The 14,001-nt window shown below is 40.5% G+C and overlaps 1 protein-coding gene across 1 annotated transcript; it reads right to left on the reverse strand.

Moving 5' to 3' along the window:
• Positions 1–2,427: 2,427 nt before the first annotated feature.
• On the reverse strand, positions 2,428–11,039 carry LOC122824002 (crystallin J1B-like). The gene is made up of 10 exons (XM_044104144.1): positions 10,914–11,039; positions 10,384–10,456; positions 9,054–9,233; positions 8,643–8,741; positions 5,263–5,355; positions 5,005–5,161; positions 4,788–4,903; positions 4,205–4,282; positions 3,748–3,887; positions 2,428–2,771 (listed from the first exon to the last, which is right to left on the reverse strand). Exons 2-10 carry the CDS (start codon positions 10,448–10,450, stop codon positions 2,667–2,669), a joined length of 1,035 nt encoding a protein of 344 aa, XP_043960079.1. The 5' UTR covers positions 10,451–10,456; positions 10,914–11,039; the 3' UTR covers positions 2,428–2,666.
• Between the last annotated feature and the right edge of the window lie 2,962 nt (positions 11,040–14,001).

The following is a 14,001-nucleotide window of genomic DNA, read 5'->3' on the forward strand; positions in this document are numbered from 1 at the left end:
ATTCGAATGAAATAACAGATAAAATTCATAATTCATACGCCGTTTGTAGCTTGTATTAATCATTTCATTTTATTCGACGCCGTTTTATAAATCACTTTCTTCACTTGAGCAAAAGTATGTGGCGGCATAGGCTATCTCTCTTGATCTATATTTGTTCCTGTATGGCAAGTAGTTTTATACATATTAGATTTACAATATGTGCTTTTCGCTTACTGTTTTTCTAGCCAAACAATTACTTAAAGTAGAACTGTATTTTCAGTACTACTATAAAAGTTCCCACAGGTCATCAGCTACAGCAGATTAGTGGGTGACCACTGACCAATAACAATTGGCTCTAAAACCTCCAATTTGTTAACAACTATGCACAAATTATGCAAACTAGTTTGCAAAAGTTTTGTAACTACATACTAGTAAAATAGTGTGCTGTCGCTAAAAGTGTAGATGAAAAATTATGGCCGGTGTTCTGTCAGATAGCCATACATGTCAGAATAGCATACATATGGTAAGAGCGCATGCGCACGCATGCGCATTCTGCAGGAGGTCCGCCATACTGAGAGGAGTCGTCAGCTTGTCATACGCGAGAAGAGACACAATAAAAAGTAACTAAATAAATTAAATTTAATGCTGCAGCTGCAGTAAACTACAAACACGTCGCCCTAAAACACGCCCTGTTTAAATTCACGTCCCCCACTTCCTTAATATTTTTGGGTTGGATAACATGTCTGCTAACTTGGATAGCATGTCGTGTATGAAAACGCAATTTTTACCCACACTGAAACTGGGGCAAAACCAGTGTTTCACTTTTGAAAAAAATCCTTATCTACGTCATGATTCTATGTTGCTGATTAAATAAAATCATATGGTAATGACAACGTATACATGTCTGAGCTAAGCGTATGACTATCTGACAACGTATCTGACAACGTATGCTGAAACGTATGCAAACGTATGCTGATCTGACAGATATAGTTTGTCAGTTTGTCATACGCGTATGACGATCTGACAATGTATGGCTATCTGACAGAACACCGTATTAAAGGGTGTTTAACACTTGGAAGTATTATGAGAGAGAATAATGCTGTAAGTCATGGACATTTTTTACTTTTTGATAGTACTTATAGTCATAATATAAAGACTTCAAGGGACTAGATGTACAAACCCAGAGTAGGTTACCCCAGGACCTCAAAAACCTGGACAATTTGATTTAATTGATTGAAATACTCTGCTCTCTACCAGGAGAACCTCTGAACATTAGTACATTTCCAATGATCTAAAGCACACAATCAAGTTCATTTCCGAATGGCTCAAAAAGACCTAAATGAATATTTTGGAGTGGCCTATTCAAAGTCTGGACTTCAATTAGATTGAAATGCCACAGTATGACCATAAACAGGCTGATTTGGTTTTAATTTAGCTAAATTAAAAACATTTCTACCAAAATTAGTGGCCAAAAAATGCATTGTATTATGTGTGGAGTTTATAAAGCCATCCATTCCCAACTTTAAAACAGCAGTGGAAAGACTAAAAAAAATAAATAATAATAAAAAAATAAAACTGAGAAAACAACAGGAGGATCAGAAGAACAATGCATTTTTTCCTGTAGGTGGGCTTTTATTTTTTTCTAATCTGATGAAAATTTGTATAAATAATAGTGTTAGGGTGATGTGACACTTTTCTGAGTGGAACCGAATGCATCCTTAAAAGAAAACATTTAGCAAGCCTGTTCTAGTGTTAAGCTATTCAAAGAATGCACAATTTGGCAGATCTTTTGAAAAAAAAAAAAAACGAAGAAGAATAAAGAAATGTTCCTTATGTCAGGAGGTAATTATGACAGAATGAGCATGCTGTGTAGGAGGAAGCCAAAAGCTTCTGCTGGTTACAATCTTTTCACTCTCCTAAACGTCGGCTAACAGACCATGTAGGCTGTAATTACGCAATCGCAATTGTGCTTTCTTCCTGTTACACAAAACCACAGTTTTTTGTCAAATAAAGCAAGTTTTTTTTAAAAAACATTTTAGAGTTTAGACTTTAAACTAGGTCCCGTTTGTCATTTTTCAACAAGTGGGCTGGAAAAGCAACTAAGTAGCCTACACACCTCATTTTTATACCCACGCTGTACTAAAGACATAAAAGTCTCTGGCATGGCCTTGCAGTTGGCCAACTTTCAGGAGTGTTGGGGTGGATGCTTTAAACATGTGAATATAGAAGTCAGCACTTTCATAAAGGCAAAGAGGCTCCTTGGAGAGAAGAGAAGGTTGCAATCTCTCCTCTCTCCAGAAGTAAATCTGTCCGCTGCAGCTCCTTCACTTCAAAAATAACAGAACGTACTCAGAGGGATAAAGAAGGTCGAAATGATGCTGAAGCTTGACTGCGGCGGATGATTTACCCACCAGACAAGCAGCAGAGAAGATAACAGACCGATACAGATATGGTAGTTAGGGGGAAAAAAAGTTTTATTTTGAGCACACACAATTTACACACACTCTTCTCTTCTCTTCTTCCTCCTCCCTTATGCCCCCACCAACTAAATAAACTTTGACAGAGCAAATATTTTCGAGCTACACTCAGACTTTAGAATGCAGCCATCATGAACTGCCATGTCAAAGTGCATCTGTATCCTGGGGAGGCCTACACTCAATTGATCAATAATAGATGTTATGCTAAAGCTACAACTGCTGCCGTTTTCCGACCACATTTTCAGCCAGCTCCAACAGCAGAGGGTATCTGAGCGTCCTCTTCCTCCAGGATTCCGGGATTCCGCGGAGGCCGGTCTGCAAAGACGTTGAGGTGACAGATTAATGCAGAAGAACTCTTGGCATAGACGAGCGCGCTGTCAAAGCTAATGAGTGTTTCACAAATATAGACGAGGAGAAAGCATGCAAAATGTTTCCATGCATCATTTATCATCAAGACCTGCGAAAAAAAAATGTCTACTTTTACTGCGTCTCACTGGAAATTTTACAAAAATACAACCTTTAATTTGTTGGTATTTATTTGGTTCACAGGTAATTTTATTCAACAAAATTGCCAATATTACACTTTCTGGTACCTTTGATATGAATGAGTTGTACTCTCTATACCATTGCAGAAGATTGAAACATTGAGAGAGATTTTTGATACAATTATTGATTGAAACACGGCTCCGTTTAATCACAAAGGAAATGAATTGTAACCAATCAGGTGTAACGATAGGAAGTCGACTACCTCTGCCAACCTATCGCCAAAAAAACGGAACCATGCATTTTGCGATCCAATTCTCCCATGATAGTCCAGTTCAATTGAATTCAAAAATACTCTATTGATCACAAAGGGAACCATTGCTCTAGGGACTGAGACGACCACGGAAGAAGTTTGATGCGTGTGATAAAACATTTTGCACTGGTTTTGTGGCGTTCTGATCTGAAGGGTTGTACTCCCAAAACTCCCAGAGTGTTTGGTAGAGCAACAGAACCACAGCATTACACGTCCTCCACCATGTTTTAAAACGAGGCATGACTTCCATAACGTTCTCTCTCACAATCCTTGTTTTGAGGCGCAGTTCCGATCAAAGTGCCACACATTAGCATTTGTTATTATTGTCTCTTTCGGCTTTAAATCATAATGTATTAATGACCATTTTGTGAAAGCGTACCTCTACATTGAAATACATTACATCTGAAGATATTTAATAAAAATAAAAAAAACTACGCACAATCTTTTTCCCATACCAGAATGAGTTCAGATCATTGACCGACATTCCTACTGTACCTGCGCCCCGAAGCAGGCTCCGATGAAGGAGGCCCGGCTGGCGGTGCATCCCCCTCGGCGCATGGTGTCCCTCACAGCCTCCTCCAGCTGTGTCATAGTCAGGACTCCGTGCAGCGCCGCCTGGAACGCGCCGGGCAAAGCTGGACACAGACGGCCACAGGCATGTTTCCAATTACCCGCAAAAGCACCGTCATCGCTCTTCAGACGCCAATAGCAGGGACGTGAACGGATCTAGCGAGGGGAACTTTAAAAGCTTTTTAAACCCCGAGACAGCCAACTCAGCAGGGGAGGGCAGAATAAAAATAAAAATAAAAAAATAAAAAAACAAAGGAGGAGGGAGAGCATTACAGATCAAAGGCAAAAGGGGGGGGCCTAATGACAGGATCTACATTCAGGAAGGGCGTGCAGACAATGCCAAGTCAACAGACCTGAGTCCCGCTGCTATCTACTGGCTTACCTCATGTGTTAGTGAACACAGCGGGTATGAGCTGATGGGACGCTTTGGCTAAGTTCTCCTTCACCTGGCCAATATGCGCTTCAGTCGAGACAGAGAAGAAGAAGAAGAGAAACAAAATACAGTGGTTCATTTGAATCTTATCAGTCAAACGCTGGTGTTAATTCAAATATGTTCTGCATGTACTTCTATTCTAACTGCTCCTGTTTAAAGGGGAATTAGTTTCCGCTGTGCAAATTCAAGATAGACATCAGCATGTACAGCATTTCTTAAGGAAAACTTATGTTTAACTATCATGGATGCTCCAGGGGCTTTTCATTAGCGCACTGGAATTAAAGCTGAGAGTCAAACTGATTGGATTGAGGCTGTGGCTCATTTCACATAATGGTAATTATGTGGTTCTTACCCAAGATTGCATGTTTACTCTCTCCTCTTAAAATCACCTTACAACTCTTAGTTTCACAATTTCTAATGACCACAGTAAATGCAGCCCTTAAGTACTAACATCCATAGGCCTAAAGATTGTTACATTCACAAAGTAGGGCCCTATCTTGATAGTTGTAGTTTGCGGCGTCAGATCAATCACCAACGACAGCTCTGTCCAGATCCTGAGGGTTCTTCCTGTTGGGGTCGCTCAGCTGAGCCACGACTGCATCCAGAGCGTCGGGATCCGGGCCTTTCAGAACGAAACGTTCCAGAAATCTGGAATTCGCACACAAACACACCACGATTCAGGACGCCCCTGTCGCTTAAGATGTCATCCGGCGAAATTGTCGCTTCCCCCCACACCCCGCCCTCCTCACCTCGCAGCAGCCAGAGTCACTGCCACGCACATGTCGTTGTTTTGGGTGACGCGTACGGCGCTCTCCACTTTCTCCAGCATCTTGGGTCGCCCGGCGAACATGGCGACGACCGGAGCGAGCTTGGTGACACCGTCAATCTGACAGTCCATGTCGCAACCTTTAAAAAAAAACAAAAAAAAAAAAAAAAAAAAAAACAGGTATGGCGGGATTATAGTCTTTGAATATTTTATATCAGATGCCAATTATTTTTTTTATCACCTGGCTCTTCTTTTCCGGCATCAACATTTTTTAAGAAAGCCTTCAGGCTCGCGTTCCTCCACGGACCGTCAATGGGAAGAATGGCTTTGGGACCTAACCGGTGAAACGATGAGAGTGTTTCATAGCAGTCAGATCACCAGACAAATGTTAATATTACTCAATATTAACATCAGATTGTAGTCTTGATGGTGATTGTTTCAATTAGTAAGGGAGAAAACCTATGAAACCAGCTCAGCACTTTGTCAAAATATCACTGCTCCCTTTGTTAGATCAGGAATTTTATTGTCATTAACCGCTTTTTGGGAATCAATTTCACAACCCAAATCTAGGCTTGATTGCTGCCAGAATAAAGAAATTCACCCAGTTTGAACCCGTCTGACAACATGAAGTAGACTAAAAGATCTCAAAACCCCAGTGGTGCTTCACATTTTCTCCATATGGAGAAAACATGGAACAGCGGTGAACCGTGCCAGTAGAGACTGGTCCACCGAAACCACGGTAAGAACGCAACAAGAAAAAACAAAAACGTATAAACTTATCCAGGAAGCTGCATAAGAACCACAAGCCTCGCTTTGTGGTAAGCTTTGGACAGTGTCAATTGTTAGAAATAAGAAAATAAAGAAGAAATAGGGGTAAAAATGACATTTGTGGGAGAGTTTCTAGGCTGACTTCAGGGAACAAGAAATTCTGTCGTTTTGGGAATATTTTCTGTGGATTACTGAGACAAAAATCTGGTGGATTTTTAGTTTTTATAAAATGTTATTATATCTGGTGTAAGACTTGTTTAAAATCTACATCATCATCGTTGCTTTGCTATGTCAAAAAAATTGATGATTTGTGTTAATTGACAAAAGTTTGTGCCAAAAAATGCTAAATGACAACGTCCGACCTCTAGTTATTAGTAACCTTATGCACTAAATTAATTATATTAGGCCAGGGGTGGGCAATTAATTTCTTCAGGGGGCCGCATGAAAAATCTGAAATATGTTGGAGGGCCGATCCAGCAATGACTCAAATTTAATCTTGACTCATTATTCATTTTCTCATACCTCTTGTTGTAATAAAATATTTAAATCATATTCTTTTGTTAAGAAGAATATTCAGTAAATATTAATAAAAATTAATTTGTGGTTTGGCTGAAGTGAGAATTAATACTATCAAATTAATAGTTTAAAAAAATATCACATGTGAATTTATTTTTAACTTTTTAATCTCTCCACAATTGAAATGGTGTGTGTTATATTAATCAACTGATCAACTGCATATATGAGCAATAAATGGTTTTAAGTGTTGGAAAAAGCCTGACGAACCTGCAGTGCTGCAACTTGAAGGACTAACACAAAAGTACCTCCAATCAGATGCAAATGAATGGGAAAACAAGTACCACAAAGTACTTTAAATGCAGCAGAAACTTAAAGAGGTACACACACAAAACTAATATCACTTTAGGTAACATTAAAATAACTCATTACAAAATGTAATTACAAAATGAAACTGTAATGACTTGAAAACTTGTAAGAACCAAAACTGAAATACTACAAGGAATAGACAGCTTCAAGTATCTTTGTCCTGGATTCTCTTTAATAAACCAACTTTTTTTCCTGTGAGATTTGGACACCCATCTGTTGTCACGCCCACCAGTTTGTCCCAGTTCAGACCCAAGCTTTCCAGACACGCATTTACCTCTACTAAGAGCTCACTCCCTGTTGTTGTCCCTTTCATTGACCGCATGCCTGCCAGCTCCTCCGTGATGCTAAATTCTGCATTGATCCCGCGTTAAGATGAGCAGCTGGGCAGTGTCCCGTATGTCACAGCTCTCATCCAAAGCCAGGGAAAAATACCGGTTCTCAAAATCATTCACGCTGTCTTTCAGTTGCAGCACCAGGTTCGTCGCGATGTCCTCAATCCTTCTCGTTACGTTTGCGGCGGGAGAGGGAGATGTTCTCAAAAGCGTCTTTATTCTCAGGACATATTAGCACTGCTTAATATACTCTCCGTCAGAGAAAGGTTTGCTCTTCCTAGCAATCTTAGGGATATGACAAAACTTGCCTTGACTGCAGCTCCTCTAGATGCCAGGCGTTTTGTAAAAAGTGTTTGTTGAGCTTGCAACTTGGCTACGAGTACAGACGACTCAGTGACGCGCTCTTTCTCTGAAAAGTTCTTGTATCTCTTCTGTGTTTGGTCACGTAGTGACGGTGGATTTATATTCCTTTAACACAGCCACCTGCGCACCACAAACTAAACACACGGCCTTGCCTTTGACTTCAATAAAGAAATATTTCGCTGTCCATGCCTTGTTAAAAATGCAGAATTCGGAATCAACTTTTCTTTTTTTACCGTGAGATGACATTTTGTGGGGATCGTGTATTCGCTGCTAGCATCACCTGTTGTGTGCGTTAGCATTTACGTACGTGCATTCATAAACGGTGCGTCAAGCCCTTTCAAAATAAAAGACAGCTGTGTCGCATGCACACGAAAATACGGTGTTTTGTTTTGACTGGGGGGACGCGGGCCGGACAGGCATGCCCAACGGGCCATATCTGGCCCGCGGGCCTTAAAATGCCCAGGTCTGTATTAGGCAGTAGGACAATGATTCAATGCATAAAAATTTGTCTACCTGTGAATAAAAGCAAAAAAAACAAAAAAAAAACAATAGGAAAGAAAATGAAAGTGAGGATTTTGCAGAGCCTTAGTCAAAGTCCAGTTCAATAGATCATTTATCCGTTGCCATTAATGTGGCAAAGACTAGTGGTAAATAAATGAATTCATCATTTAGAAACTGTTTTAGTATTATTTTAGAATTCAGATTATCTTTGTTTCGTATCAAAAATTGCTTGGATGTCTGAAACGTTTTGAGTATGTTTTGAAGTGTTAAAAACAGAAGAAATTGTAAGATATAGGAATAGATTTTCACCAGATGCGAAACTCAGGAGGGGAAAAGAGAGAGAGAGAGAAAAAAAAAACACGTATGCTTTCTTGAGGTCAGGTTTCTGTAGGTGAAGCTCCACGTTCGGTCGTGACGAAAATCCCTCCGAAAAATAACGACGAAATGACTCCAAGACATGCAGCTGTCTGCCATTTTACTGGACCCAGCGGCGTACTGCGCTGCTGCGGTAAGTTACTGCAGAACTGAATCTTACATGTCGTCCTAGCAGTAAAACAAACATTTACGGCGCAACAGAGAGCGCAACCAAGAATAGGGAAGTTGTGCTTCCTGCCACGTTTATACGGACAGTGACTCTCCTTTCAGCAAAAAAGAAAAAAACATACAGAGGGTTTTAACAGATCGTAACAGTGGCTCTCACATCCCCGCCGGCCTATAAAGTTGGTCATTAACGCATAGGGAAATCAGTGGAAAACTGAAAGTCACAAAGTACTACCTCCTTCTTTCCTGTAAGGATCGTTGACGGGCAGGTCGTACACCGTTCCGGGCCCAAAGAACTCATAGAAGCGCTTAGTCAGGTCTTTCACGTCGACATCTATCAAAAACAGTCAGAAATGGCAATTATTAAGTGATTAAATGAGAAGAAAGACCGGTTGTGAAGCTTAGAAAAAAACATTCTGACTGATAAAAGAACAGTTTGACGTCTTTGGGAAAAGGTTTTCTGAAGAAGAGTAACGTCTCGACAGTTCCGTCATGACTTGATTCTGTTTATTCTCACGTGACGTTTTCTTGCAAGCAAAAGTGAAAACGAACAATTTTGATAAACAGTCGAGTCAGGGCTCTGAAAAGTATCCCGCTTGTTCGTGTCACACTTTCTCGCCGCCCTGTTTTGGGAGAAGTCCAGTACCTCCGCACTGACTCAGCGACTCCAGCAGGACGTACGCCTGGTCTCCGTAGCAGGTCTGCTCGCCCGTTGTCCTGCGATAAAAAGGATTTGCTGACAGAGGCCGGAACTCGGGACGGGGCTCCAGGTCGGAGAGGACTTCGTTCAGCCTGTCCGGGTTGTAGATCCAGTGCATCGGCTGAGCTGTAGGGGTTAACGGCAAACCGGAGGGACGAGAAGAGATAGAAAATTTAATAATATCTTCTTTTTCTCTCTCTCTCTCTCTCTCTCTCTCCTTTGCTTTCCTAAAGTGTTTTACCTGCTGTTAATGGTCTGTATCTCTGTAACGGGAGATACAGCGTTCAAAGCCCTTAACCTTCATTTTGTCAAGCTACATCTTTAGACTTTAATGCATTTCACCTAATGGATCCACACAAAGGAGTTTGTAATTGTGAAGTGGAATTAAGGGAGCGTTTTATTTTTCACAAGTAAAATCCAAAATTATGCTACAATACAAGGAGGAGAGGCATTTTTCCTTAACCAAGATGGAGACGTTAGACAGGAAGAAAAAGAATCTTGGAAGTAGGGAGGAGCTTCATCTGCCAACAGAACAACAACACTCAATTGTGTTAGATCGGCCCAGTCGAATTTCAGAAATATGACAAATGACAATCATAGATGCCCTCCAAGTGCAATAAAACAAAAAATAAATAATAATAAAAAAGGAAAACTACGAGAATAAGCACTAATGAAGTCATTGCCTTACCAGAATAAAGTCCTAATATTACGAGAATAAATTTGTAATAATACGAGAATCATTTTTACAAGAAAAAAGTCAAATGAATATGAGAATAACGTCAAAAAATTTCAAGAACGAAGTCATAATCTTACAAGATTGGTTGTAATATTATGAATTTATTTGCATTATTTTATTTTTACTTTTCAATTTCTTAGCCTGGCCCTAGTACCCTGTCGTACTCCACCAAATCTGACTGAGTCCAGGTTATATTTCTAAGTGAAAATCCATCTTTGATTCAAACTGTATATAATTAGAGTCCGTCCGTTCATTTTGTTCAATTTCACAATGCTCTGAGAGCTAACACGTGGTACCAAGAATGAATGCGCTTATCTTGAATTTGTTTATCAGTGTAGCTGTTCGGTGTAATCAACGTGGCTCAGAAACGACGGCACCTCCCTTAAACTCTACCAGCACGTCCAGATGTTTCTAACGGATAAAGCATCTGCGCACTGACTGAAGAAAGCAACAACATTCTGTTTGAAATATGTTGAGCTTTTAATAGCAACATACCTATATACTGAGCAGTGTTATCTGTATAGGTGGTGTGTAACTTACCTGCTGCATCTGCCACAGCTGCCCCAATAATGGCCCCAATGGCTCTGTCAGCCACGCTCGAGGCCATCTGCTTCTATTAAACCACAGACAAGACATTCAATATGTTGAGGGCTTCCCGTAACATTACGACGTCTCATACTAAAAAAAAAAAGACAGCTACAGCTTGAAATGAAAGTCTGCGAATTTCATTAGAGAAGTGGAAATACAGCTCCCTCCTGTTGTTGGGAAAAGGCAGCTTGTGGCTAAAAATACTTGGCCGGACGCAGAGTAGAAAATCCACATGCAAAAGTCATTGTGTTTGATTCTCATTGCCCTATCAGGTTGACCTGTTAACTTCTACGACTTCTGCGTTGCAACAGACTGCAGTAAAACATCACCATTCATCACTTTTATAATGTAAATTACAGTGTAATTGAATATCTATGTGAAAATTTCTGGCTTACTGTCACTAAAATGTCTCAAAACATCATATTCTGCTACAAAAAGTATCAGTAAAACAGTTTTTTTTATTGTTGTTTCTTCATTCCTACCTCAAAGTGCAACCTTCTGCTCTCAGACTGCTCCTTCTAGTCCTGGTTCAGTCAGTTTTCTGGAAACTGACAGAAGTGATAAGAACAGCCAATCACATGCAGCCTATGGGAAACTGTTATTTAACACACACTGAGTCAAGGCCTAGTCCTTAACACTCTGCCTTCATTTTCTATTCCACCTGTGTCGTTTGGACACACGCACACACACACACACACACACACCCACACACACACACACACACACACACACACACACACACACACACACACACACACATACAAAGAATTTCTTTTGAAAATTTCCTTAGAAATATTAGGTATAAATTCTTAGTGCCCAATTTCTTTTTACAGCCATTCCTTATTTAATTCGTCAGCATACACAAAAAATATCCACAGATTTTCAAAATTTCTTAGATCCTTAAACACTAGGCTTAGCGAATAAAATCTCTCTGTATAATCCTAAAGTTTGTTTTTTTAATATTTTTATTTTACCTGATCCTGCTGGTGTAAAGAAAATGGGCAGTGACAGTTTCTGAAAATTCATCAACAATATGTTTTGTGTGATTTTGTTTTTCTCTCCATCGCATTTATCTAAATTTGTTGTTTTGCAGTATTATGTCACTCCACGCCACCAGGTGGAGCCGCCGACAAGAAGTAAGAGAAACAGTAATAAGAGTAAGAACGATTAAGACGTTGCAGGATATGCGACGTGCTGTGCTGCGTTTAGCTCGTGTCTGATGTCCTACATTAAATACTAAGTTATTCAAGAACGTGACTTATTTTTCCACACCATTACACAGTACATGAAAGATTCACTTAATAAAAGGATGCTAAATGGAATTCCATCACAAAGGAATGAAATACATAACATATGTATACTGTATGTACGACAGCAGAAAATATTAGTGTTAAAACATGTATAAAGATAGACAAAAGGTCATAAGGGAAAAAATGGAAAAGAACACAGTTTTAGCCAAATTTTATGTAGTTTACCATGACCCATGGGGGCAGACTTCAGTTTGAATCAGTTTTATTTATTGCCCCATAAAACAGCATACCAAAACCTCTTCGGCCTGTTTATGTATTTTAGAAGCAAATACAAGCTACTTTCTTGTGCCTTTCAATCTGTATTGGTGTGGGTCTTAGAATTCAGGCATGGAGCTATTCAATATTAGTTTTATTATCTATATGAATCGTTCTTGAATAAAGTGTTTGCTACAAACACCCACAAAATTTAGAAATTTCCCCAAAAATTGAATTTGGGGATTCTCATCTCCCCTCAGAGCTCCGTGTGGTGTTCCTCTCACTGAGCTTGATTTCGACAATAAAATTTCAACTGGACCAATCAGCGAACAGAAGGAGAAATGAACGATTAAGTCTATTTTCGGGTTTTGAATTGTTGTAGTTTTGACGACAGCAGTGGTGGGAGTTAAAGCTGTTCAGTCCGTGTTGGAGACGCTTCCAAATATCGAATTAAAATCCACAACCATATAGTACAGTGCGTCGCAGTGGAGCATGGTTATTTACAGTGCACGGAACTTCTGGTGAGCTTCATAGCATCGAACTGGCGCACAATATATGTCACAGGAAGCATTAGCAATTGGGTAAAATTTAAAACCTCAAAGCTATAGCAGCTGAGAGCCCAGACCTTCTCTACGAAGCGAAGTGTAGAAGAAGAGGCTGGTTTTTATAAGGCTAATGTTCCACTAAAATACTTTGCTAACGGGTCAATAGTTCAGTTTCTGATAACCTATAGACACCACAGGGTGAATTACTTGAACACACTCTCTATGTCATTTTGATTCAGCATGCTCTCTTTCTTCCTCCGTCTCTTTCAGTCCATTGCTTCCATCTTCCTCGCATCGCAGCTGATCGTCCCTGGTGTTACAGTTCCGATGAGACCTCGCTAATCCAGGCCTGTCACCACTTATCCCGGGGCCCTCATGGGTATTCCCAGCCCATTGATTTCTCTCCTGACCTCCTAAAACAGCGAATATAGAGTGCTGAGGGTAGAGTCGGGCAATCAATAGCTGTAACCAGAAAACAATGAACCAAAGCTGCAGTGATCCGGTTCTGCGTGACCCCACTCTCCAGTCCCCGTGCTGACACACTTCCTGCTACAAACCTTGCTGCTTTTAAGCGCCAAAGTGCTTGAGAAAAAAATGTTTTAAATGAGATTTTACGCTTGCAAGTGAATCAGAACGTGATTAGAGATGACAATGATTCATTTCAGGCTGCAATCAAGATGTACCGCACTCAGATTTTGGGGGAAATATTGAGTTGCCAGCACCGGCAGAGATGAATCTTCAAGCAGCTCATCTGCTGTTACGAGCAGCTTTTGCCCGTCTTTGGCTGGGAGATAACGTGCCCTTCATAGAGAGATGAAAGAGATGCACAAATAGATCTGCCGCTGTCACCAGATCAAATGACACAATGAGCAGGAGGAGCCTCTATAAATGACACTCTTAACAGAAATGCAAGATGATACGAGGATTTGATGTGGCTCGCTGCCTGCTTCGTGCCCGAACCTTTGAATGGATGCTGAGCCGCTCTCATGGCTTCCCTTTTCAGGTTCAGTGCGAGTGTTATGGCTACAAGAGGCAAAATGCAAGAACAAAAGCCGTTGCTTGAGCAAAAATAGTGCTTTGAGCTCAACCAGCAACAAACGGTTGCTGGATCTTATGTTGCATAAAGACGTTTAATTACACCACATCTCCACTATGTCAACATCTATTGTAAATTTTGCTTCCCGTTGCTGATTTCTATGGGAATACAGACATTTTCAGGGTAATGTTGAGTTTGGCAAGTGAAGTCATGTCTGTTTGCTGCGTCTCTTGGTCTATTCTAATCGGCTAATTACAGCGGGGCGCCTCTCACCTCACCCCTCCTATCATGTGTTATCGCCACATTTTGTCAAGCAGGTGGCCACGGGCGGCTGTCTCATTGATCGGTCCAGATTTCCACTTGGGCGCTCCTCTTTAGGCCCCAGAGACTTCCACTTTAATAAAAGCATATTGATTGATTGCTATGATTTGTGTTCATGGCCTGATAGCAATCATTACCGTTTCTGTTTCTCATGCACTGCTGT

This window comes from Gambusia affinis, linkage group LG21 (genome assembly GCF_019740435.1).
Source record: "Gambusia affinis linkage group LG21, SWU_Gaff_1.0, whole genome shotgun sequence".
Classification (NCBI taxonomy): domain Eukaryota; kingdom Metazoa; phylum Chordata; class Actinopteri; order Cyprinodontiformes; family Poeciliidae; genus Gambusia; species Gambusia affinis.